Raw genomic sequence first — 24,590 nt, forward strand, 5'->3', positions numbered from 1 at the left:
CTGAGAGCTGCTGTTCCACACCATGGAGTCGCTCAGGGCAGCGCAGCCTGAGAGCTGCTATTCTGCACACCATGGAGTCGCTCAGGGCAGCACAGCCTGAGAGCTGCTGTTCCACACCATGGAGTCGCTCAGGGCAGCGCAGCCTGAGAGCTGCTATTCTGCACACCATGGAGTCGCTCAGGGCAGCACAGCCTGAGAGCTGCTGTTCCACACCATGGAGTCGCTCAGGGCAGCGCAGCCTGAGAGCTGCTATTCTGCACACCATGGAGTCGCTCAGGGCAGCACAGCCTGAGAGCTGCTGTTCCACACCATGGAGTCGCTCAGGGCAGCGCAGCCTGAGAGCTGCTATTCTGCACACCATGGAGTCGCTCAGGGCAGCACAGCCTGAGAGCTGCTGTTCCACACCATGGAGTCGCTCAGGGCAGGCACAGCCTGAGAGCTGCTGTTCCACACCATGGAGTCGCTCAGGGCAGCACAGCCTGAGAGCTGCTATTCTGCACACCATGGAGTCGCTCAGGCAGCACAGCCTGAGAGCTGCTGTTCCCACCATGGAGTCGCTCAGGGCAGCACAGCCTGAGAGCTGCTATTCTGCACACCATGGAGTCGCTCAGTGCAGCACAGCCTGAGAGCTGCTGTTCCACACCATGGAGTCGCTCAGGGCAGCACAGCCTGAGAGCTGCTGTTCCACACCATGGAGTCGCTCAGGGCAGCGCAGCCTGAGAGCTGCTATTCTGCACACCATGGAGTCGCTCAGGGCAGCACAGCCTGAGAGCTGCTATTCTGCACACCATGGAGTCGCTCAGGGCAGCACAGCCTGAGAGCTGCTGTTCCACACCATGGAGTCGCTCAGGGCAGCACAGCCTGAGAGCTGCTATTCTGCACACCATGGAGTCGCTCAGGGCAGCACAGCCTGAGAGCTGCTGTTCCACACCATGGAGTCGCTCAGGGCAGCACAGCCTGAGAGCTGCTGTTCCACATCATGGAGTCGCTCAGGGCAGCACAGCCTGAGAGCTGCTATTCTGCACACCATGGAGTCGCTCAGGGCAGCACAGCCTGAGAGCTGCTGTTCCACACCATGGAGTCACTCAGGGCAGCGCAGCCTGAGAGCTGCTGTTCTACACCATGGAGTCGCTCAGGGCAGTGCAGCTTGAGAGCTGCTGTTCTACACCATGGAGTTGCTCGGGGCAGGCACAGCTTGAGAGCTGCTGTTCTACACCATGGAGGCACCCTGAGCAGACAAAGCCCTGCTGCCCAGAGACTCCTTGGGGGTTGGAGTACTCCGGGGAAGAAAGGGCTCCTGTGGGGTGGAGGCCTTGAGACCCCGGGTAGGGGCCACACTGTAGGACTAATAAGTGAGCATTTACCTTCCTCCTGGGCTGTTGGCCCACAGGGAATGTTCAGGATCCTGTGGCCTGCGGAGCCCGCTGCGGAGCCCGCTGGGCAGGGCCAGCCTCCTCCTGGGGCGGTGCAGGGGCGGGGCCTGGGTCTGGACGCGGGCGGGGGCCAGTGCGCAGGCGCAGTCCCCACTGGGGCCTGAGGCCGCCGGGAGGCGAGGGGCGGGGCCTGTCCCGTCGCGCCGTCGCTGGGTCTCCGGGTCCTCGCGGTGGTCTGGCCTCAGCCCTGGCAGGTGCGAGCCCTGGCGGGGAGCAGAGCGCCTCCCGGGAGGTCCTGTGGGGGCATCTCTGGGTCCGCGGAGGCTCCCGGGGTGTCTGCGGGTCTGGGGCGAGCTTGGGGGTCTCTGGGTCCCGGGGCGGTCCTGTGGGGGGGTCTCCGGGTCTGGGGTGAGCTTGTGGGGTCTCTGGGTCCCGGGACGGTCCTGTGGGGGGGGGGTCTCGGGGCCTGGGGACGATCCTGGGGTGTTCTTGGGTTCCGAGGCTATCCTGGGGAGGGTCTGCAGGTCCTGGGGGGATCCTGGGTGGGGGGGTCTGGGTTCAGGGACGCCCCTGGGGTGTCTCCAGTCGGGGGCGAACATGGGGGGCGTCTCTGGTCCTGGGAGGACCCTGGGGTGTTCTTGGGTTCCGAGTTGATCCTGGGGAGGCTCTGTGGGTCCCAGAAGGATCCTGGGGACGGTGCAACAGGCCCCGTCATCCTGCCTCACTGTCCAGCCTGACCCCTGCTCCCAGTCTCCGTCCTGGTGTGGGGTCCTGGCTCTCCCTGTGTCAGTTACTGGCAAGGACTGTGGCTAGGCCCATGTAGACCTCTTACTTTAAAAATCTGTAGATAGTTTTATTTCTTCCCATTGCATGGAGGTCCTATTTGGAAGTAGATAGTGTGTTCTTTTTGAACATGTGGTACCAGGGAATGCCACCGAACTACCACTTTTAATCTTGGTTCTGCCCGTCACACATCAGTGAGGTCCTGCTGCAGCAGAGCTGGGTCTGACCCGGTTTCCAGAGGCTCCGAGGTGAAGGAGGGGGCCCGGCTGTCCCACGTGTGTGGCTCAGGTGTCCACCCCAGTGAAGTGCAAATAGCTGCGTGTGAGAACTGGTACATGACTGTCCACCCTGACCACTGCACACTCAGGAGCCCTTCTCTTCCCCACCCCACCCCCAGTTCTGGGGGTTGAACACAGGGACCCTCTACTGCTTGCTGCTTCTCATTAAGTTGACTTGTGCTTCTCCTGCCTCAGCCTCCCAAGCAGTTGGGAGGTCTGTGCCACTGTGCCTGCTGTGTTTTTTTTTAATGGAAGCATTTTTAAACTTGTAGCAACAACATGGGTTCACCTTTTAGCTGCTTTTTGGTGCACAGTGCAGTGGTGTCTGCCCTTTCCTTCTAGCACCTTAAATCCCGGTTTTGTTCTGAAAAGAAAGGACTTGGAAGGAGGTCATGGGTCATGGGTTCTGTGAATGTTGGAGTATGATACCCAGAGAGAAGGTGCCTGCCACAGGCTGCATGCAGTAAGTTCCCCCCAGCGAATTGTGCAGGTGGCCGTGCTGGGGCCCAGGGCTGTGTCCCCTGCGCCCCCCAGGCCTGCTCTGTCCCACAGCCCTGGCCTCAGTTGCCCAGAGAAGACGTGCTGTGGGCTGTGGCTGGGAGGGATTCTCTTCTCTGCCCCAGTGTTCCCAAGTGACAGGTCCAATCCCTTGTTTTTCAGGACAGAAGCCATGGAGCTGTGTCGTGTGCCCAGATGGTCTTTATGGCTCCTCCAGGCCTGTGCTCCCAGAGCCTCGGTGGGACAGAGGAGGTGGCTGGGATGCCCTGGGGGAATGTCTGGCCCCCTGGCCTACAGAGGCTTCTCCTCAGTGGCCTCCCGCACCCCTGAAGTGACCCTGACCCAGGAGCGCTATCCTGTGCAGCGGCTGCCGTTCTCTGTGGTGTCTGAGGAGGACCTGGTGGCCTTCGAGCACATTGTCCCTGGCAGGGTTGTCACAGACCCAGAAGCACTTGAGGCATCCAATGTGGACTGGCTGAGGATGGCCCGAGGTGAGTCAGGACCCTGGGGTGCAGCCAGGAAGTGTGGGTCCCTGTCACATGCACCCCTTGCTGCCTCTGAAGAAGAGCCGAGCTGTGAGACAGGGAGGTCCTGCTCCTCAATGTGACGCCTGTGGGTCCAGCGCTGGGCCAGCCCTGGTGCTCTGACCAGCTGCTGTCTTCTCTGGGGACTGCCATAACCCAAGCCCACACCGGTCTCTCGGTTCCACAGACCAGAAGCCTGGGCAGCAGGGGGTTGCCTGAGTCTCCTGGGGCCTTCCTGCCTCTCCAGGCGCTGGATCTCTGCCAGCAGCACTCCAGCTTCTGCCTCAGCTTCATGCGGCCCCTCCCCATCTGTCACTCCTACGTCAAGTGAGACACTCGTGCTGGGTTCAGGGCCCATCTGACATAGGTTGACCTCATCTTAGGTTCTTAGGTGCTGCTGTTAAGAGCCTTTTCCACATAAGGATACTTCTGCAGGTTCCTGGGGTTAAGGTGTAGATGTGTCTTTTGGGGTCCATATAGCCCAGCAGAGCAAGAGGCAGGTTTGCTGGTCTGGCCATTGTCTGCCCACTCCTCCCACACCTGCCCCCAGTGCAGGAGTGCAGTCTGACCTAACAGTCTAGACCCTCTTGATAACAGTGCTGGATTTTCTCTTTTAAAATGATTCAGAGGTAATATAGCTTGCATGCTCACACTGGTTATTTACTTATTTATTTTGGTACTGGGGATTAAATCCAGGGACACTTTACCACTGAGTTGTTCCAAGTCCTTTTTAAATTTTCATTTGAGACAGGGTCTTGCTAAGTTGCTCAGGGTCTTGCTAAGTTGCCCAGGCTGGCCTTGAACTTTTGATCTTCCTGCCTCAGCCTCCTGAGCCACTGGGATTGCAGGTGTGGCCACTGTGCCTGGCCTGCTGACATGGAATTCTTGCTGTCATGGTGAAGAGGTGTAGCAGAGAAGCACTCGACAACACAGTGACACGTGTAACCTGAAAACCCAGGTCCTAGGCTGGCCCTGCTCCTGCCAGCTCGTACTGTTGTGGGGCAAATCTTCCCAGATTGTGAGACCCCGAGCAGGTTCCAGACCATGTCATGGCACAGTGCAGTGCTGAGGTCTCGGAGGCTCATGGTGGAGGGGCTGAGCCCTGCAGGCTGGCAGGACACACTGACGTCACTGGGCCCCTTGGCACTGCAGGAGCACCCTCAGCGGAGGGAGGGCTCCCCTGCCATACCTGTGCACTGAGCAGGCGGGCAGCAGGAGGTCAGCCATGCTGCGCCCCTGCCTGGAGGCCCTAGGCAGATGAACCTGAGTGTCCCCTGCACAAGGGTGCATGGCAAACCCCACACCAGCCTCTCCATTCTTGGGCTCTGCTCCCTGCTGACACCCAGGGCCAGCAGCTGCTATCCTGGTGGGCTTCCAAGAGTGGGGAGGAAGCCATACCTGGGGTTGGGTAGGTGTCCCCCACTGGCCCCTCCCTGGCCACATCTGAGCCTCAATGGGCAAGAGCCAGCTGCTGGTTGGTTTTGGCCCCAGGGGCTCCTCTCTGATAAGTGGCCCTTCCTGGCCGTCCTTGCTGTGGACAGCTTATCTACTTCGGGGCTGTTCTTTCAGGTCTTTGTGCCTGTGGTGGCCCCTCCTGCATATCCCGCCACCCTGAGCACCTGGTGGGGCAGCACTGGTCTCCCTTCTGGGTCCATAGGCTTGGCCAGGTGAGCATGTGTGTCCAGAGGCTTGTCAATCACGCTGGAAAGCACCTTCATGTGGTTTCTTTTGGAGAGAGTTTGCATTAACTTCTGGCCATTTAAACAACTGAGCCTCAGGGTGTTGCAGAAAATATAAACTAAAGGCTGGTTGGTAGAACTTTTTTTTTTTTTTTTTGCGGTGCTGGGGATAGAACCCAGGGCCTTGTGCTTGCAAGGCAAGCACTCTACCGACTGAGCTATCTCTCCCCAGCCCAGTAGAACTTTTTAAAAAGGAAATATTTTATTTGAAATAGAAAATTATTGTTAAACATATCCTTGTTCAGAACTTGATGACTTGCTCGGCAGTGAGTCTGCAGATTTTAGTGAGCACCGCCTAGGCCTGCGTGGGCTGGAGGGTAGGGGTCCTGCTGGGTGCTGGGTGCTCAGGGCACGTGCCTGGGCAGCGTCAGGAGGGGTGACTCTGTGCTGTGACTTCTTCAAGGTTGAGCCTCCAGCATAAGCCTGTGGCAGAATCTGGAAGGACACTCAGGGGTGAGTAGGCAGCACAAAGCCTACGTGCTCCTCAGAACCAGGGCAGTTGGCAAGGGAGTGGGGCTGGTCCAGTTGGCCACCCTTGGATCCAGGGTCCCACAGCTGGATGACCACAGTCAGCGAAGAGTGGGAGCCAGCCAGGGGGAGAGCAGAGCCATGGAAGTGTGTTCCAGAAGCTGGTGGACAGGGCTGTGGGGAGAGGGTGTGTGTGGGGCAGTTGCTGCAGGTGAGAGGCCAGAGTCATGGCGTCTCTGTCGTCAGAACGGCCGTCCGGGGAGGGGCGTGGGTCTGGTGGGAGCAGGGTCCAGGACAGCTCCTTTCCCATTTTGGTCTTTTTTTTTTTTTTTTTTTTTTAACTTTAAACAAATTTTTATTACACAAAAGTTGCACGTAATTGGATATTTCTTCTACTTTGTACACAATTATTCTTATTCTCCAGAAAGGCTGCTTCTTAACTTCTCATCTGATGATGGCAAGCACTAAAATCCTGGTTTTGGCAGAATAATAGTAGAAATGCCTCAGTGATTTAAGTTGAAAGCAGTACACTGGTACATGGCTCTTGCACCCAGTATCAGGAATGTACAAATGTCTTTTTATTCAAAAATACAAAATAAATTATCTATAGGCATGGACAATGACAGCAGTAAACCATTATGTATTGTCAACTGAAACCAGTAACTGATGGTTATAGTGATTTTCTTAAACATCAACCAGCCTTTTCTTCAGTCATTTTCTTCACTGACTTCTCTGAAGTTGTTGGTGAGGAACCCTGCCTTGAGCTTCCTGTCACGGTTCATTAATAATGGTAAAGCACTATTCTGAGAGTTAGAACATGCCACCTCCCATACCACCTCCCATTCCACCCATTGCACCCATTCCAGGATCCTTTTCTTCTTTAGGAATTTCTGTAACTACAGCTTCTGCTGTAGTTAACAGAGAAGCAACTCCAGCAGCATCCAGTAGAGCAGTTCTTACGACCTTTGTTAGGTCAATGATTCCTTTTTCCACCATATTCACAAAATCTCCAAGCATAGCATCATAACCAACTTCTGAGGAACTCTGCAGAATTTTCTCAACTATCAGAGATCCTTCAACACCTGCATTCTTAGCAATGGTCATTGCAGGAATTTTGAGTGTTCTTTTAATGATTTCTATGCCAATTTTTTGATCTTCATTAGCTGGAGTTAGTGACTCCAAGGCTGGAATGCACCGAAGCAGAGCACAACCCCACCCAGAACAATGCCTTCTTCAACAGCAGCTCCTGTAGCATCGAGGGCATCTGCAACTCTGTCTTTCTCTTCATTCACTTCGACATCACTTGTCCCACCAACCTTCAGCACAGCTACTCCATCTGACAGTTTTGCCACTCATTCGTTCAGTTTTTCCTTTTCATATTCACTAGTTGTGGTTTCTAATTGTTCTGTGATTTCTTGAATACGCTTTTCAATCTGAGCTTTATCACCTTTTCCTTTCAACAGCATGGCATCACCTTTGGTGACAATGACCTCTCCAGCCTTTCCTAAGTCGTGAGGCTGAACAGCTCCGATATTTAGGGTCAAACCCTCCTCACCAAACACTGCGCCCCCAGTAGCAGTAGCCATATCTTTAAGTTGGTTTTTTCTGTTGTCACCAAAACCTGGAGCTTTAACTGCAACAACCTGAAGACCAACTTTTAGCCTGTTCAAAACAAGTGCACTTAGAGCTTCTCCATCAACATCTTCAGCAATTATGACCAAGGGTTTCCGGTGAGCATTGGCAATTTCAAGAGCAGGTACGATGGACTGGACGCTAGATATTTTCTTTTCACTCAATAGAACATAAGCATCCTGGAATTCACATTTCTGACCTTTTGATGTATTAATGAAGTAGGGAGAAATATAACCTCGATCAGACTTCATGCCTTTGATGATTTCTAATTCATCATTGAGTGTTTTTCCATCCTTTACTGTGATCACACCCTTCCTTCCAACCTTTTTCATTGCGTCAGAAATGATGTTGCCCATTTCTTTGTATCCATTTGCAGATATTGTAGCAACCTGGGCAATTTCTTCAGGAGTTGTCACAGGTTTAGACTGCTTCTTAAGTTCCTCAATTACAGCATCAACGGCTAACATCACACCTCTTCTGATTTCCACAGGATTAGCACCTTTGCTAATCTTCTCGAAGCCTTCCTTTGCAATAGAGCGTGCCAGTACAGTGGCAGTGGTGGTACCATCCCCGGCCTCTTCATTTACTCTTGATATTGAAGGCAACATTTTGGTCTTAAGATGAAAGAGTTCCAGCAGGTTCGGAGTTGGTGGGAATAGCCAGGAGGGTCAGGATGCAGGGGTGGGGCCGGGGGTGAGGGAAGGTCAGAGGCAGGTGGTGGAGGCATGGAGTGTGCTGGGCAGGGCACCATGGTGGGGACAGGGTGCCAGGGGTGACATGGAAGTGTGTCGTGGTTTGGATCTGGAATGTCCCACAGGCTCCCAGGTGTGTTGAAGCCTGGTCCCCCGTGTACCAGTGATCAGAGGTGCGGCCTTCAGGATGTGATGGGGCCTGAGGGCTCTGACATCAGGGCTGGGTCAGTTTGTCAGTGGATTTGTATTTGATGGCATTATTGGGAGGAAGTGGAAACCCCACAGGGGTGGGGACTCGTTGCAGGGCCGGTCACTAGGGTGTACTCTGGATGGGCTCTCCTCTGCCATTCCCTTCCGCCTGGTCTCTGCCTGGACTCATGCCCATGTCAGCCAGCTGCGCTGATGCAGACCTCTGAAACCTGGGCAGAATAAATCTTCCCTCCTGTTTTTCTGAGGCATTGTGTCACAGCGATGGAAAGCCTCGAGCAGTCTGTGGGCGAGGACTGGGAGAGAGAGGTGCAGATAGGGTTGGGATTGGAACGAGGGTCCTGGCTGTGGGCCAGATGGCCAGGGAGCTGAGGGTGAGCTGAAGTCAGCATGGTGTCGGTGCTTGGCCTGGAGGTTTCTGAGGTGTGCACCACAGGCCCTGAGCAGCTGGCCTGTTGCTGGAGCCCCTGGTGTGGGGGAGTGTGTGTGGCTGGCCAGCACATGCTTTCTCCACACAGCTGGGCAGTGGAGCTGGGTGTGGGGGCCATGCCTGAGGTCTCGGCGACACAGGAGCTGAGGCAGGAGCAGTTCCAGCCCTGCCAGGCAGTGCAGAGACCATGTCTGGAGATCCAGCTCCGTGGTAGCGCACCCCTGGTCCAGGCCCCAGCATTGCAGCTCGCCCCCCAAAAACATACCCAACCCAAAAGCAACTGAGTAGTCAGTGTTTGAGGCCTGCAGGCTGATGGTCTCTGCAGATGCTTAGCATGCAGGCAGCCACAGAGAGGCAGGCTTGTTTACAAATCAGGCAGCAGGTAGGTTTGACCTGACACAGGTGGACGCTGAGGTCTGAGGAGGTCACCAAGAGGAGAGCTGGGGTGCCAGGCTGGGACAGCGATGGGACCTCAGGTGCAGGAGTGGTGGGATAGGCCAGGGGAGGCCTGGGGGCAATGGGGGTGCACGAGGAGCCCTGTCCTTAGGGGTTGCTGGAAAGATGGTGGAGGCTGCAGTGCCCAGCTCTGGGGTGGAGGCCAGAGTGCAGGCCATTCTCAACTGCGGCTTCTGGGGTCTGGCCCTGGCCAGGCCAATGGAAGTGTGCCTCTTGGTTCTCACAAACCCAGAGGATGGCATCCTGCCAAGAAGCACCTGGCCAGAGTGGTGGGGAGACAGCCCGAGGAGAGGAGGAGGGGCTCTGCGGTGGGTCTCCTGTCTGGGCAGTGGCAGGCCTTTCCAGGTGGACTCTCAGCGTAGGGTGTTCTCCTCCTGGGTCCTCCCCTCCTGCCTCCCGACCCTCTTCTCTCAGTTGAAAGCAGCCTGTGGATGACCGCATCCCTTGTTTCACTGTCTGCCTGTTAGAGGACACTGAGTGGGAGGGCCTATCTGCCTGTCCTCTGCTGCAGGGGGCAGACTCTCGGGGGGGCACTCGTGTTTCTCTGGCCCTGCTGCAGATTCGTGGGGGGTTTCCTGCCTGCAGAGCTCAGTCTTGTCAGCAGAGTGCTCTGAGTAACCCGCAGGATCTCTGGTGGGTGGAGAGCCCAGCCGGGCAGCAGCCCATCCAGCAGAAGGTGTGTGTGATGAACGGCAACCTGGTGTCTTTCAGAATAAGAAGTAAGATGGGCGCTGTGTGTAACTTGACTGAAGCTTTTCCCAGAGTCCCTGTGGTCTCTCGCCACCTCTGCCACCTGAGAGCCTTCAGAGAAGTCCAAAGGACAGGGAGAAGCCCAGCCTTGCTGGGTGCCAGTGGTCAGGAATGCCACTCTTGAGCCTAGAAAGGCTCCCCCCACCATCTCTGGGCATCAGAGAGGTACAGGCAGAAAGAATTGCATACCAGCAATGAGAGAAGAACCCAGAAGCTGCCCTATGAGAACAGGCAGCCAAATCAAGGAGTCTGGGGAGGGAGGCTCAGCCTCCCTCACTGTAGGAACCAGGTGAAAGGTGTAGGGTGGGTAGGTTGGGAAGGGCATCGACTGGCAGCTGTCACAGTGACCTTAAGCCGGACACTCAGCCCGTATCCTGCCAGCTGGTGGAAGTCCCGGGAGTAGCATGCAGCATAGTCTCCAAGGACCCTGCACTAGAGGAGCTGCAGACAGGGTCCAGGTTGCCCTCACTGTCCCCACAGCACCCACAGCACTGACCACAGCACTCTGGCCCCGCCTCTGCCCTGCGTGCCACCTGGGCCCTTGCACAGCTTGCTCTCCCAGGTGCATGTTGGGGCCTGAGTCGTGAGGACCAGCCATGCCTCTGGGGCCTGCCCCCTGGCTGTGCTGGCTGCCCTTTGTCCTGGCTGCCCACCTCTGTCACAGGCTGCAGCCAGGTGATGCTGAAGCCCCGCTCGTCCGAGGAGGTGTCCCGCATCCTCAGGTAACAGGCTGGGGTGCACGTGGCTGACGGGGGCTTTGGAGCATGCCAGGCAGGGTCACGTGGGGACACGGACGCTGGGGTTGGGCCCTGTGCTGCTGCCTCTGGGTTAGGCTTGGCTCCCTGAATGTGCATGGACAGACTGCCCAGTGGGTGGGAGCACCTGATGCTCTGCTTCCTACCCCTTGGAGCCCTTGCTTCAGGCTGCCATGCGCGCCTGGCTGGGGAGGAGGCACTGCAGCTGACCCTGGGTGCCAGGCTGGTCTGAGGACTGCAGACCTGTGAGCCTGGGGCTTTCCCCTGGAGGTGCGTGGCCGGCCTGCTGGGGTCCCTTTCCCTGTGCGATGCCTGTGGCCTGCTGGCTGGCAGAAGGGTCTTAGGAGGGGTCAGATTTGGGGGCAGTGCTGGGAGCAGAGACACTGGCCTGATGTCCTTCCTGTGCTCACCGCAGGCACTGCCACGAGAGGAACCTGGCTGTGAACCCACAGGGAGGGAACACGGGCTTGGTGGGGGGCAGCGTCCCTGTCTTTGATGAGATCATCCTGTCCACTGCCCTCATGAACCAGGTCACCAGCTTTGACAGAGTGTCTGGTAAGCCCAGGTGGCCCACCGGGTGGGGCGTGTGCTTGGCAGGCAGGCCTGTGCGTGTACGTGTGCGTGGGACCCCGATGGCCTGCCTGCATCTCTGGGTGGGTCTGTGTGGGCTCACATTCTGGTCCCTGTGGACCCTGCACTCTGGCCACCAGGCCTTTCTGGAGGGTGCAGGGGTGGTGTCTGTCCAGGGTAGGGCTTGTCCAGCACACTCTTGGCCTTTGTTGGGGTCATGCTGGCCACACCTGTGACCAGGGTGTCAAAGGGTATCTCGGCCTCCCCACCAAAATGTGTCTAGACATTGTCAGTCTTGGGGGTAGAGGTCACCTGAGTTGAGGACTACTTGCCTTGTGGCAGTCTTCTCAGCCCTGGGGGGGGGAGGGAGAGGGGGAGAGGGAGGAGGAGAGAGGGAGAGGGGGAGGGGGGAGGGAAAGGGAGAGAGGGAGAGGGAGGAGGAGAGAGGGAGGAAGAGGGAAAGAGGGAGAGGGGGAGGGGGAGAGAGGAAGTGTCCTGCAGTGCTGCCTTTCTGCAGTCACAGGGACCCTGAGGTCTGGGGGCATCTGCTCTCGGGGGAGGCAGGCCTGGAAGTCTTTTGCTCTGCTGGCTCTGGGGCAGGTGCTCCCTGGGTGGCCAGGTGCAGGGTGGCCCAGCGGTGGGAGCTCTTGCTGGTCTGGGAGCCAGGGCCCAGAACAGCCCTTCTTGCTCTCTGCAGGGATTCTGGTCTGCCAGGCAGGCTGTGTGCTGGAGGAGCTCAGCCAGTACGTGCAGGAGCGGGACTTCGTCATGCCGCTGGACTTGGGAGCCAAGGGCAGCTGCCACATTGGGGGCAATGTGGCGACCAATGCGGGCGGCCTGCGGTTTCTGCGGTATGGCTCCCTGCGTGGGACCGTGCTGGGCCTGGAAGTGGTGAGCAGGCCGGGTTCTGCCTCCCCAGCTGTTCTCAGGCCCAGGTGGACTGGGCTGCAGCCATCGTAGATCTCAGCAGACCCTGGCCCAGGCCCCGAGGGACCTGCAGGCTGCCAGGACCTTGGAGCTGAGCGCGGCTCTGGCTTCTGTAGGACACAATGTCACTGCCTCTTAGTGCATGTGACAAGCACTGAGGCCTCTGTCTGGGCCAGGCTCACAGAAGCCAGTGTGAAGGGTGGCCACCAAGGCCAGCCAGCAGAGCTGCCCAGGACCCTGAAGTCCATGTCCCTGGTCCCTCACCAGCCCTGTGTGTCCTGGTTTCTGGAGGACCGGTTCTGTTCTGTCCGCCCCCGCTGACGCAGGGCCCTGAGTGCTCGCTGGTGCCTCCACTCCTGAGCTCCTGCTCCTGAGCTGCATCTTGCACCTCTGTCTTCAGGCTTAGCTCTCTGGACGCAGGCAGCTTTCCATGCAGGGCCATCTCTTGTGTCCAGGCCCTGTCCCCATGGGTGTGCCTCCTGTTCCCTGGTGGGTGTCCTGTTTCAGGCGGCCCCCCATCCCCCTGCAGGTGGCAATCGGCTTCCTAGCCGGGTGGGGAGGGAGGCTGGGCTCTGGCTCCAGCTGGGAAGGACCCTTCTTCAGTGAGCTTGGGTGGGTCTTCCTGGTCTTTCCCAAGCCCTTTTCATCCCCTAACTACTGGGCTAGGGGAGCTGGGATCAGGAATGGCCACTTTCTCTGGGTGCCCTGGGGTTAGGTTGGCTTCCCTGGTGTGGTAGCCAGAGGGTGGGGAGCAGGTGACCAGCAGGTTACCTGTTGGGAGACGGTCAGTGTGTGAGGCCCGCTTCTTCCCCTCCTAGGTGCTGGCTGACGGCACCATCCTGGACTGCCTGACCTCCCTGAGGAAGGACAACACAGGCTATGACCTGAAGCAGCTGTTCATTGGGTCAGAGGGCACCCTGGGGGTCATCACTGCCGTGTCCATCCTGTGCCCACCCAGGCCCAAGGCTGTGAACGTGGCTTTTCTTGGTAGGTGTTCCTGCCCCGCTTATCAAGGTGGAGGGGCAGCTCTGGCCCTCTGGGCCTTGCCTTGGTGCAAGGCTGGGCCAGTGGGGTGCTGGGACCGAGCCTGGCCTTCCTGGTCCACAGAGCAGGCCTGCAGGCGGGAGCCTTTCCCTGCCTGTGGTCACGGAATGGAGGTGCTGGGCTCCTGCACCCCAGTGTGCCGCGGCCTCAGTGGTGTGTGGGGTGAGGTTCTGAGGGGAGGCTGTCAGCTGTGGGGAAGTTGGTGGCCTGCGAGGAGGAGCAGCATCTTCTCCTCAGTCTGTGGCTCAGCAGTGCCCACAGCGTCCCTCATTCCCTTCACACCGCGTCCTCCATCCTGCCTCCGTCTGGATGGGGCAGCTGCCTAGCATGGCCTTGTTGCCAGCCTGGGCTGGAAGCTCACAAGCCACAGTCTTCTGAAGTGGACAGCAGGTCGCCCACCCTCCTGCAGGCCCTTCTGCCCTCTGCATCTCGACTCTGCCCTGTTTTCTGGGTCTCCATTGTGACCTTCGTGACCTCTGCATCTTGACTCTGCCCTGTTTTCTGGGTCTCCATTGTGATGACCTCACGGGCTCTCTTGCTCCCTTGCTGTGCACCAGGCATCCCACCGGATCTTGTCCTGCAGGTCTGTCCTGGCCACATCCTGCAGGCCGCTACCATGTGTGCAGTGTGTCGGAGCTGCCTGCACCCCTTGCTTCTGAAGTCCACTGGCGTCCAGCAGCAGCCTGGCCCTGGCTTCCTCCGTGCGCTGTCTGCATCGTGTTGGAGGGAGGCTGTTCCTGCTGACGCCTGGCCGGCCGCCTGCTCCTTTCCGCTTGTCTTCAGAGGTCTTTGTGTGTTGCACACATCTCCTCTCGGCCTGTGACTTGGGAGATGCTCGGCCACGCCGCTTGAAGGGCAGTTGGTGTGGCCTTTCCTTGGGGAGGTGGTGGGCTTAGCGTGGAACTGCCCCGCCACCCTCTTCTGGAGCCCTGTTTTGTGGTCAGGTTCACGTGCCGCCTCTGCTGCCTTTGGGGTGCTGTCAGACTTCCACAGAGGGCCTTCCCCTGAGTTTCAGGTGTGCCCGTCGGAGTTTTCATTCTAGAAGTTTCATCACTTTTTTCAAACATGTGCTGTTGCTTTTCATAGTTTTCTGTACCTCTCGGGTGCTCCTGTCCTTAAACACAGTTGACTATTTTTTACTGTTTCGTGATCAGGCAGTTCCAGCTCCGTGTGTGTGTGTGTGTGTGTGTGTGTGTGTGTGTGTATGTGTGTGTGTGTGTGTGGTGTGTGTGGGCTGTTTTAATGTGCGTGTTTTGTGATCAGGCAGTTCCAGCTCCGTGTGTGTGTGTGTGTGTGTGTGTGTGTGTGTGTGTGTGTGGTGTGTGTGGGCTGTTTTAATGTGTGTGTTTCGTGATCAGGCAGTTCCAGCTCCGTGTGTGTGTGTGTGTGTGTGTGTGTCGTGTGTGTGGGCTGTTTTAATGTGCATGTTTTGTGATCAGGCAGTTCCAGCTCCGAGTGTGAGTGTGTGTGTGTCGTGTGTGTGGGCTGTTTTAATGTGTGTGTTTCGTGATCAGGCAGTTCCAGCTCCGTGTGTGTGTGTGTGTGTGTGTGTGTGTGTGTGTGGTATGTGTGGGCTGTTTTAATGTGTGTGTTTCGTGATCAGGCAGTTCCAGCTCCGTGTGTGTGTGTGTGTGTGTGTGTGTGTGTGTGGTATGTGTGGGCTGTTTTAATGTGTGTGTTTCGTGATCAGGCAGTTCCAGCTCCGTGTGTGTGTGTGTGTGTGTGTGTGTGTGGTGTGTGTGTGTGTCGTGTGTGTGGACTGTTTTAATGTGTGTGTTTCGTGATCAGGCAGTTCTAGCTCTGTGTGTATCATGTGTGTGGGCTGTTTTAATGTGTGTGTTTCGTGATCAGGCAGTTCCAGCTCCGTGTGTGTGTGTGTGTGTGTGTGTGTGTGTGTGGTGTGTGGACTGTTTTAATGTGTGTGTTTCATGATCAGGCAGTTCCAGCTCCGTGTGTGTGTGTGTGTGTGTGTGTGTGTGGTGTGTGTGGGCTGTTTTAATGTGTGTGTTTCGTGATTAGGCAGTTCCAGCTCCGTGTGTGTGTGTGTGTGTGTGTGTGTGTCGTGTGTGTGGACTGTTTTAATGTGTGTGTTTCGTGATCAGGCAGTTCCAGCTCCGTGTGTGTGTGTGTGTGTCATGTGTGTGGGCTGTTTTAATGTGTGTGTTTCGTGATCAGGCAGTTCCAGCTCCGAGTGTGAGTGTGTGTGTGTCGTGTGTGTGGGCTGTTTTAATGTGTGTGTTTCGTGATCAGGCAGTTCCAGCTCCGTGTGTGTGTGTGTGTGTGTGTGTGTGGTGTGTGGTGTGTGGTGTGTGGACTGTTTTAATGTGTGTGTTTCGTGATCAGGCAGTTCCAGCTCCGTGTGTAGTGTGTGTGTGTGTGTGTGTGTGTGTGTGTGTGTGTCGTGTGTGTGGGCTGTTTTAATGTGTGTGTTTCGTGATCAGGCAGTTCCAGCTCCGTGTGTGTGTGTGTGTGTGTGTGGGCTGTTTTAATGTGTGTGTTTCGTGATCAGGCAGTTCCAGCTCCGTGTGTGTGTGTGTGTGTGTGTGTGTGTGTGTGGTGTGTGGACTGTTTTAATGTGTGTGTTTCATGATCAGGCAGTTCCAGCTCCGTGTGTGTGTGTGTGTGTGTGTGTGTGGTGTGTGTGGGCTGTTTTAATGTGTGTGTTTCGTGATCAGGCAGTTCCAGCTCTGTGTGTGTGGGGGCGCTGTTTTAATGTGTGTGTTTCGTGATCAGGCAGTTCCAGCTCTGTGTGTGTGGGGGCGCTGTTTTAATGTCTGTGTTTCTGCTGATTCTTACATGTACTCAGCTCCCAGGAAGGATTCCTTGAGTCCCTAGAAGCCCCAAGGTGGAGTGGCCTTGGCCAGGACTGCCCTTTCTTCTGCTAGGGGCACTGGTCATCCCCGAGGTGGGCAATTGCACCCTCCATGGGGTCTCGGGCTGTCACCTGTTCGCATGCCCACTGGCTTCCTCTGCCTCCACACTTGGTGGCCAGCTCCCTGTGGTCAGCTGTGCTAGTGGCTCCCCCGCCCCTATGGTGAGGTCCCGGTGTCCTGTAACTGTCCTGGGCGAGTTCCCAGGAGTGGATGGTTGTGCTGAGAAACAGCTGTTTCCAAACGTCCCCATCAGGCACTGTTGGCGGCTTTCCAGGATGAGTCCCCTGATTCCACCACTGTCCTGAGTGCTGTGTGGCAATTCCTAGGCATTTTCTGTCCAGATCTGGACACCGGTGGTGACCTTGAGATGTCCATGCTGACCAGCTGCGGGTGTTTCCTGTCGTGCCACACCTCCTTGCCCTCACAGATGGGCATTGCTACTTGAAGGAGACCTGGCCAGGGTGTGGGGTGGCTCTGCATGCTGTCGCTGCAGGGCCCCTGATGCCCTGTGACCTTGCAGGCTGCCCTGGCTTTGCAGAGGTCCTGCAGACCTTCAGCACCTGCAAGGGGATGTTGGGAGAGATCCTGTCTGCGTTCGAGTTCATGGATGCTGGATGCATGCAGCTGGTCCAGCAGCACCTCCGCCTGGACAACCCAGTACAAGGTACTGGCCCTGAGCAGCTGGGTGGCACCCTTCCTGCTCCTCCTGAGCCACGGGACATGTTGGGCAGCTCAGGGGTTCTGGGTGGACAGAGGGTCCCTGGGCAGAGCACTGTGTGGCCATGGCACGTTGTGTGGGCCAGCTGTCCTTCACACTAGTGTCCTCTCTGTAGTAGGGTGAACTTGTGATGTCGTTCTGGAAGAAATCTTAATGCATTGATTTCAATAAATGCAGAACAAATTCACAGTAGCCTTGACAAACTCCAGATTTGACACTTTCCTACGCAAGTGATGCACAGTTGGATTCTTATTGTACCAGCAGTGGAACCCAGGGTGCTTCACCCCTGAACTACACCCCAGCCCTTTTTATTTTTCATTCTGAAACAGGTCTTGCTCAGTTGCTGAGGCTGTCCTTGAACTTGTGCTCCTCCTGCCTCAGCCTCCTGAGCCTCTGGGAGCATAGGCCTGGCCTCTGCTCCTGGACTGGTTGAATCTTTTTTTTTTTTTTTTTTGCGGTGCTGGGGATCGAACTCAGGGCCTTGTGCTTGTGAGGCAAGCACTCTACCAGCTGAGCTGTCTCCCCAGCCCTGGTCGAATCTTTTTTGAGAGCCCACACAGCAGGCTCTGTGCACTAGCCCAGGCTGAGGTCCTGGTGGGTGTCTGCCTACAGTGGCCTCTCCCTGGGCGCTGGTGTTGGTGAGGGTGGACAAGCCAGTGCTGAGAGCCCATGTCGTCCCACAGCAGTGCAGCTGGGTGGAGCGTCTGGATCTCAGCCTGTCCAGGGAGCTGCTGCTTCTGGGCTGCCGGGCCTTGGCCTGGAGAGTCTCTGACAGACGCCACACCCCGGGCGCTGCTTGCTCTGTTCTCTGCTCCCTTCCAGAGAGTCCCTTCTACCTCCTGGTCGAGACCTCGGGCTCCAGCACAGAGCACGACACTGAGAAGCTGAGCTGCTTTCTGGAGCAGGTGCTGGGCTCAGGCCTGGTGACCGACGGCACCGTGGCCACCGACGAGAGCAAAGCCCAGGTGCTCCCGCCCTCCTGCCGTCGCTGTAGAAGGGCCTGGAGAGTCTCCAGACTAGGTCGTTGGCCACGACGTGGCGGGGCTTCTGAATGTGGGTAGAAGAACCTCTTGGGGTGGAACGTGTGTTCTTGGTGTCTAGATAATTTTCATCAATACCTAAACGTGCCCCCACCCCTATGCTGCAGGGTGGACAGGGCTGTGTGGCCAGCACCAGCACCCCTGATGCAGCTGGCAGTCAGTGGAACTCTGGTGGGTCTTGGGAGGAGTGTCCAGAGGAAAGGTTGAGGAGGAGGGCCCAGTGGGAACCCAAGGGCCAGGCACTAGGGAGACCTCCTCTGTGGTGAGTGGCCAGCAGGGGACAGGAAGGCGCCTCAGGGCTGTGGGTGGGCAGGGCTCTCATGTTGTGGGGCTGGGCTTTGGCCAGGCTTTAGCTGTCCTGTTGTGAGGAGCCACTTAGCTGCTGAGCTACTCATTGAGGGTCTCTGCAGTTGGCGGTCCTGCTACAGAGGCTGCCTTCGGCCAGGGCTGCCCCAGCCCGTCTGCAGGTGTCTGGTCCTGTGTCTGCCATGGCCACTGCCCTTGCCCGCTCCCACCTCCCTGGCTCCTCCCCTCAGGTGGTGGTTCTGCCCCTGGGGACAGGGGGCAGGGGTGCTGAGCTGGTGCTGGCTGGCTGCTCACTTGGCAGGACTTGGAGTCCATCTGACTGACTGGGAGACCGGCATGCCCTTGTGTGCTCTGGTCAGCCCGGCAGGTGCTTTGGCCAGGGCACTCCTCTCCTTCGTCACTCGCTCCACCCCCTCGTCACTGGGGCCCAGCCACAGCAGCTGCCTTCCACTCTCTCACAGAGAGGAAGAGCAGGGACCTCGGGCCTCAGCTACGGTGGCTGCTGGCTAGTGATGGCCCCGGCCAGCAGACGATGTCTTTGGGGAGGGCAGCAGAGGCCTGCATCCCTCCCGGAGCTGCCCACAGGCCTGCACAGCCTGCCCACCAGTTTCCTTGGACACCTGCCCCAGCCCTCCCACATCCTGGTCCAGTCTAGGTTGATGCCCAGAGCCGGGCTGGTGATGCAGGAGCAGCTGGGCAGGTTCCCGCATGTTCTAGAATGTTCCAGAGGGGCGGGGCTGGAGCAGAGGGGTGGGGCTGCAGGCAGGGAAAGCAGATCTTGTAGCTGCTGGGATGAGCAGACGGTGCCAGGGTGGAGGAGCCTGTGGGCAGCAGTATCCATCAGGACCCTCCAGAGGAGGAGCTGAAGGGGTTGGTAGAGAGTGGGGTGGGTGTTGGGTGGGATTGCTTGTTCTCTAGCATTGAAAGTGCTTATCTTTTAGAAATTTCACTTAGTATGTCCTCTGAAATTGTGGGGTCTCTCTGGCCAGCATAGGTAGGGGTCAGGGTCTGGGTCATGGTGCAGGGAAGCTGTTCAGGACCACTGAGCCTTGTGGCTTCAGATTTCCAATAGCAGGAGAAAACCAAGAAAGCCACCAGGTGATCTTTCTGGATGGGCACTCTCCTGCCCGCCGGGCGCTCTGCCTGCTCCGCCAGGCTTCTCTGCCCCAGCCACCAGTGCTTTGCTGCTCCCAGCCTTGCCCAGGGTCCTTCTGGCAGCCCCCTCCTGCAGCCTGGTCCCTCTGCTCTGCTGCCCACCCCTCCCCTGCCCCACCCTGCCCGCTCCTGCCTCCACTTGGATTCCAGGGTCCCTGGCCCTGTGCAGTAGCCCTGCACAGCTGCTTGTCCTTGAGACCTAGAGCTGCACCTGGTACCCTGTCGCTCCCCTTCTGGAAGGGCCCTGGGCTGCCCAGTGTCTCGAAGCCCGGGGTCCCTCAGAGCTTGGTCCTGTGTGAATGGGCCTCTACTGGTCCTGGGTCACAGTCCTATGTTGGTTCTGGAACTGAACCAACATCCATATCTCCGGGGATGTGGACGTGCTGACAGTGGCGCAGGGGCCTGGCCAAGTCGTGTCCTGACCGCTCCTTCTCTCTCCACCCTAGGCGCTGTGGGCCCTGCGGGAGAGGATCACGGAGGCACTGAGCCGGGATGGCTACGTGTACAAGTACGACTTGTCCCTCCCCGTGGAGCAGCTGTATGACCTGGTGGCTGACCTACGAGCCCGCCTCAGTTCGCGTGCCAGGCACGTGGTGGGCTATGGCCACCTGGGTGAGTGACCGTGGCCATCTCTGCAGTTGAGTGCATTGTGCTGGGCTTGAGGGACCCGTGAGGAGGCCGTGTGCTCCTTGCTCTTGACTATTTGAAAAAGAGCCGTTATGCAGTTGTCATGGCAGAATACATGCCCAGCCTGCTGAGGCCCCGGGCTTTGCTGGACGCAGGGCAGGAGGACACAGACCCTCTTTGGAGCCCAGGCCTGGGCTTTATGGGGCTCCTCACGCCCCTAGGCTTTCCAGCACAATGAGTTGCTCAGAGCCAGTTTGGGTGGGCTTTTGGGGGCAGGAAATACCTTCTTTGGAATCCTGCAGCCTTTGGTGCCTGGCACCTGGATCCCAGTTTCCAGGTTGGTGGCAGGGCTGTGGGATCTGCTTCTGTTGCCCCCACCCTCCTGCAGCCCGGGGCCACCTGCCTGGGGGTCTGTAGGATGGGGTGCTGGTGCTGCCCATGGAGAGGGGTGCGGGCCGGTTCACAGCTGCGTGGCTCTGAGGAGTGGTGCTGGGCTCTCCATCCCGGAAAAGGAGCACAGAGACATTAAGCAGCCCGCCAGCCCTCCAGCCTGGAGGGGCCCAACTTGGGGTTTGGCAGATGGCAGATGGCAGACAGTGCCCGCAGAGAGCAGCACCCTCCCAAGGGACGGCAGATGCTGGCTGCAGACGGGCACAGAGGGAGACCCCGAGAGTTCAGAGCTCAGGGCGCTGTGGCCTGGCTGCCTGTGGGCCTGGGGCATGTTCTCCCTGAAGGGTTGGCAGGGTTTGCAGTGAAGACGTGTGAGTTGGGGTTCTGGCTTTTGTTTTTATTTGAAGGGTGACGTTTTTGATGATAGGACAACTTCATCGTTGTTATTGTCTATTTAACTTTGCCTTTCCTTGGGACTTGGTTTTGGTGCATTTTTCCTGTAGGAACTTGTCCACTTCTGGTAGAATTCCAGATCCCTGCACCTGGGTGGGCACTCAGGACCCTCTTGTTCTCTTTGTGTTGGTTGCTGTGGCCTTGGGTTCTGGTTGGCTTGCTGGTCTTTCCTGGGACCTTGGGTTCTGGTTGGCTTGCTGGTCTTTCTTGGGGCCTTGGGTTCTGGTTGGCCTGTTCTCCTGGGGCCTTGGGTTCTGGTTGGCTTGCTGGTCTTTCCTGGGGCCTTGGGTTCTGGTTGGCTTGCTGGTCTTTCCTGGGGCCTTGGGTTCTGGTTGGCCTGTTCTCCTGGGGCCTTGGGTTCTGGTTGGCTTGCTGGTCTTTCCTGGGACCTTGGGTTCTGGTTGGCCTGTTCTCCTGGGGCCTTGGGTTCTGGTTGGCTTGCTGGTCTTTCCTGGGGCCTTGGGTTCTGGTTGGCCTGTTCTTCTCCTGGGGCCTTGGGTTCTGGTTGGCTTGCTGGTCTTTCCTGGGGCCTTGGGTTCTGGTTGGCCTGTTCTCCTGGGGCCTTGGGTTCTGGTTGGCTTGCTGGTCTTTCCTGGGGCCTTGGGTTCTGGTTGGCCTGTTCTCCTGGGGCCTTGGGTTCTGGTTGGCTTGCTGGTCTTTCCTGGGGCCTTGGGTTCTGGTTGGCCTGTTCTCCTGGGGCCTTGGGTTCTGGTTGGCTTGCTGGTCTTTCCTGGGGCCTTGGGTTCTGGTTGGCCTGTTCTCCTGGGGCCTTGGGTTCTGGTTGGCTTGCTGGTCTTTCCTGGGACCTTGGGTTCTGGTTGGCCTGTTCTCCTGGGGCCTTGGGTTCTGGTTGGCTTGCTGGTCTTTCCTGGGGCCTTGGGTTCTGGTTGGCCTGTTCTCTTGGGGCCTTGGGTTCTGGTTGGCTTGCTGGTCTTTCCTGGGGCCTTGGGTTCTGGTTGGCTTGCTGGTCTTTCCTGGGACCTTGGGTTCTGGTTGGCCTGCTCTTCTCCTCCTGGGACCTTGGGTTCTGGTTGGCCTGTTCTCCTGGGGCCTTGGGTTCTGGTTGGCTTGCTGGTCTTTCCTGGGGCCTTGGGTTCTGGTTGGCTTGCTGGTCTTTCCTGGGGCCTTGGGTTCTGGTTGGCTTGCTGGTCTTTCCTGGGACCTTGGGTTCTGGTTGGCCTGCTCTTCTCCTCCTGGGACCTTGGGTTCTGGTTGGCCTGTTCTCCTGGGGCCTTGGGTTCTGGTTGGCTTGCTGGTCTTTCCTGGGGCCTTGGGTTCTGGTTGGCCTGTTCTCCTGGGGCCTTGGGTTCTGGTTGGCTTGCTGGTCTTTCCTGGGACCTTGGGTTCTGGTTGGCCTGTTCTCCTGGGGCCTTGGGTTCTGGTTGACCTGTTCTTCTCCTGGGGCTTTGAGTTCTGGTTGGCTTGCTGGTCTTTCCTGGGACCTTGGGTTCTGGTTGGCCTGTTCTCCTGGGGCCTTGGGTTCTGGTTGGCTTGCTGGTCTTTCCTGGGGCCTTGGGTTCTGGTTGGCCTGTTCTCCTGGGGCCTTGGGTTCTGGTTGGCTTGCTGGTCTTTCCTGGGGCCTTGGGTTCTGGTTGGCCTGTTCTCCTGGGGCCTTGGATTCTGGTTGGCTTGCTGGTCTTTCCTGGGACCTTGGGTTCTGGTTGGCTTGCTGGTCTTTCCTGGGACCTTGGGTTCTGGTTGGCCTGCTCTTCTCCTCCTGGGACCTTGGGTTCTGGTTGGCTTGCTGGTCTTTCCTGGGGCCTTGGGTTCTGGTTGGCCTGTTCTTCTCCTGGGACCTTGGGTTCTGGTTGGCCTGTTCTTCTCCTGGGACCTTGGGTTCTGGTTGGCTTGCTGGTCTTTCCTGGGGCCTTGGGTTCTTGTTGGCCTGTTCTCCTGGGGCCTTGGGTTCTGGTTGACCTGTTCTTCTCCTGGGGCCTTGAGTTCTGGTTGGCTTGCTGGTCTTTCCTGGGACCTTGGGTTCTGGTTGGCCTGTTCTCCTGGGGCCTTGGGTTCTGGTTGGCCTGTTCTTCTCCTGGGACCTTGGGTTCTGGTTGGCTTGCTGGTCTTTCCTGGGGCCTTGGGTTCTGGTTGGCCTGTTCTCCTGGGGCCTTGGGTTCTGGTTGGCCTGTTCTTCTCCTCCTGGGACCTTGGGTTCTGGTTGGCTTGCTGGTCTTTCCTGGGGCCTTGGGTTCTGGTTGGCCTGTTCTTCTCCTGGGGCTTTGAGTTCTGGTTGGCTTGCTGGTCTTTCCTGGGACCTTTGGTTCTGGTTGGCTTGCTGGTCTTTCCTGGGGCCTTGGGTTCTGGTTGGCCTGTTCTTCTCCTGGGACCTTGGGTTCTGGTTGGCCTGTTCTTCTCCTGGGACCTTGGGTTCTGGTTGGCTTGCTGGTCTTTCCTGGGGCCTTGGGTTCTTGTTGGCCTGTTCTCCTGGGGCCTTGGGTTCTGGTTGACCTGTTCTTCTCCTGGGGCCTTGAGTTCTGGTTGGCTTGCTGGTCTTTCCTGGGACCTTGGGTTCTGGTTGGCCTGTTCTCCTGGGGCCTTGGGTTCTGGTTGGCCTGTTCTCCTGGGGCCTTGGGTTCTGGTTGACCTGTTCTTCTCCTGGGACCTTGGGTTCTGGTTGGCTTGCTGGTCTTTCCTGGGGCCTTGGGTTCTTGTTGGCCTGTTCTCCTGGGGCCTTGGGTTCTGGTTGGCCTGTTCTTCTCCTCCTGGGACCTTGGGTTCTGGTTGGCTTGCTGGTCTTTCCTGGGGCCTTGGGTTCTGGTTGGCCTGTTCTCCTGGGGCCTTGGGTTCTGGTTGGCCTGTTCTCCTGGGGCCTTGGGTTCTGGTTGGCCTGTTCTTCTCCTGGGGCCTTGGGTTCTGGTTGGCCTGTTCTTCTCCTGGGGCCTTGAGTTCTGGTTGGCTTGCTGGTCTTTCCTGGGACCTTGGATTCTGGTTGGCCTGTTCTCCTGGGGCCTTGGGTTCTGGTTGGCCTGTTCTTCTCCTCCTGGGACCTTGGGTTCTGGTTGGCTTGCTGGTCTTTCCTGGGGCCTTGGGTTCTGGTTGGCCTGTTCTCCTGGGGCCTTGGGTTCTGGTTGGCCTGTTCTCCTGGGGCCTTGGGTTCTGGTTGGCCTGTTCTTCTCCTGGGGCCTTGGGTTCTGGTTGGCCTGTTCTTCTCCTGGGGCCTTGGGTTCTGGTTGACCTTCCTGGATGCTCCTCTCAGACACTGGCTTCCTCTCATGGCCTTATTTTCTGCCAATGCCTCTGTCATTTTCTTTCCCTTTGCGTTGAGCTTCATTCAGTTCTTTCTCTAACTTTAGAGTGCTGGCTCATGGGCCATTGACTTTCCTTCTGTGTGTATGTAGACTTCCTCTGAGTAGGTGGCCTCCACAGTCGGCTGTGTTCAGGTGTTTCTGCTACGTTCTTTGTCAGGAGCAGCGTGACTTCAGAGGCCTGGTGAGGACACTGTTGTCACCTAAGCAGAGACAGCTGGCTCTGGGACCCATGTGACACTCCACTGGCAATGTGGGCTTCCTGGGCTGTGGTGACAGGGGCCCAGTGCATGTCACTCTGTGTCCACTAGCCGCCCTTGCCTCTCCTCTACCTCTGTCCTGTGCAGGGAACATGGGTGACAGTCTTCTGGTTGTTCCTCTTCTTACTGCACAGTCTTGGCCTGGCCTGAGTTTCACGCAGAGGGTGCCCCAGTCTCTGATGGCGTCCCAGTCTCTGATGGCACCTGGTCTCTGATGGCACCCCGGTCTCTGATGGCACCCCAGTCTCTGATGGCACCCCAGTCTCTGATGGCACCTGGTCTCTGATGGCACCCCGGTCTCTGATGGCACCCCGGTCTTTGATGGCACCCCTGCTGCAGGGCTGTGCTGGCTGGGCCTGGGGCTGGAGGCCGCTCCCGCCACCCTCTGGTGCAAATG

At 57.8% G+C, this 24,590-nt stretch overlaps 1 protein-coding gene and 1 pseudogene across 3 annotated transcripts in view; one reads left to right on the top strand and one right to left on the bottom strand.

The window, feature by feature from the left end:
- Positions 1-1,533: 1,533 nt before the first annotated feature.
- Positions 1,534-24,590, top strand: part of D2HGDH (D-2-hydroxyglutarate dehydrogenase) — a 28,254-nt gene continuing 5,197 nt past the window's right edge. The window contains exons 1-9 of one of the 2 annotated variants that reach the window (XM_079133960.1): positions 1,534-1,627; positions 3,095-3,423; positions 10,495-10,552; positions 11,001-11,140; positions 11,853-12,046; positions 12,901-13,069; positions 16,520-16,663; positions 17,540-17,682; positions 19,665-19,830. In XM_079133960.1, coding sequence (XP_078990086.1) covers positions 3,105-3,423; positions 10,495-10,552; positions 11,001-11,140; positions 11,853-12,046; positions 12,901-13,069; positions 16,520-16,663; positions 17,540-17,682; positions 19,665-19,830 — 1,333 coding nt within the window. In that variant the 5' untranslated portion in view covers positions 1,534-1,627; positions 3,095-3,104. The remainder of the gene's footprint in view (positions 1,628-3,094; positions 3,424-10,494; positions 10,553-11,000; positions 11,141-11,852; positions 12,047-12,900; positions 13,070-16,519; positions 16,664-17,539; positions 17,683-19,664; positions 19,831-24,590) is intronic. The other variant, XM_079133961.1, reaches the window with a different exon arrangement.
- On the bottom strand, positions 6,224-7,903 carry LOC306658355 (60 kDa heat shock protein, mitochondrial-like; annotated as a pseudogene). Its single transcript has one exon. The product of its transcript is annotated as a 60 kDa heat shock protein, mitochondrial-like (transcript).

Source organism: Sciurus vulgaris (assembly GCF_902686455.1).
Source record: "Sciurus vulgaris genome assembly, chromosome: 3".
Classification (NCBI taxonomy): domain Eukaryota; kingdom Metazoa; phylum Chordata; class Mammalia; order Rodentia; family Sciuridae; genus Sciurus; species Sciurus vulgaris.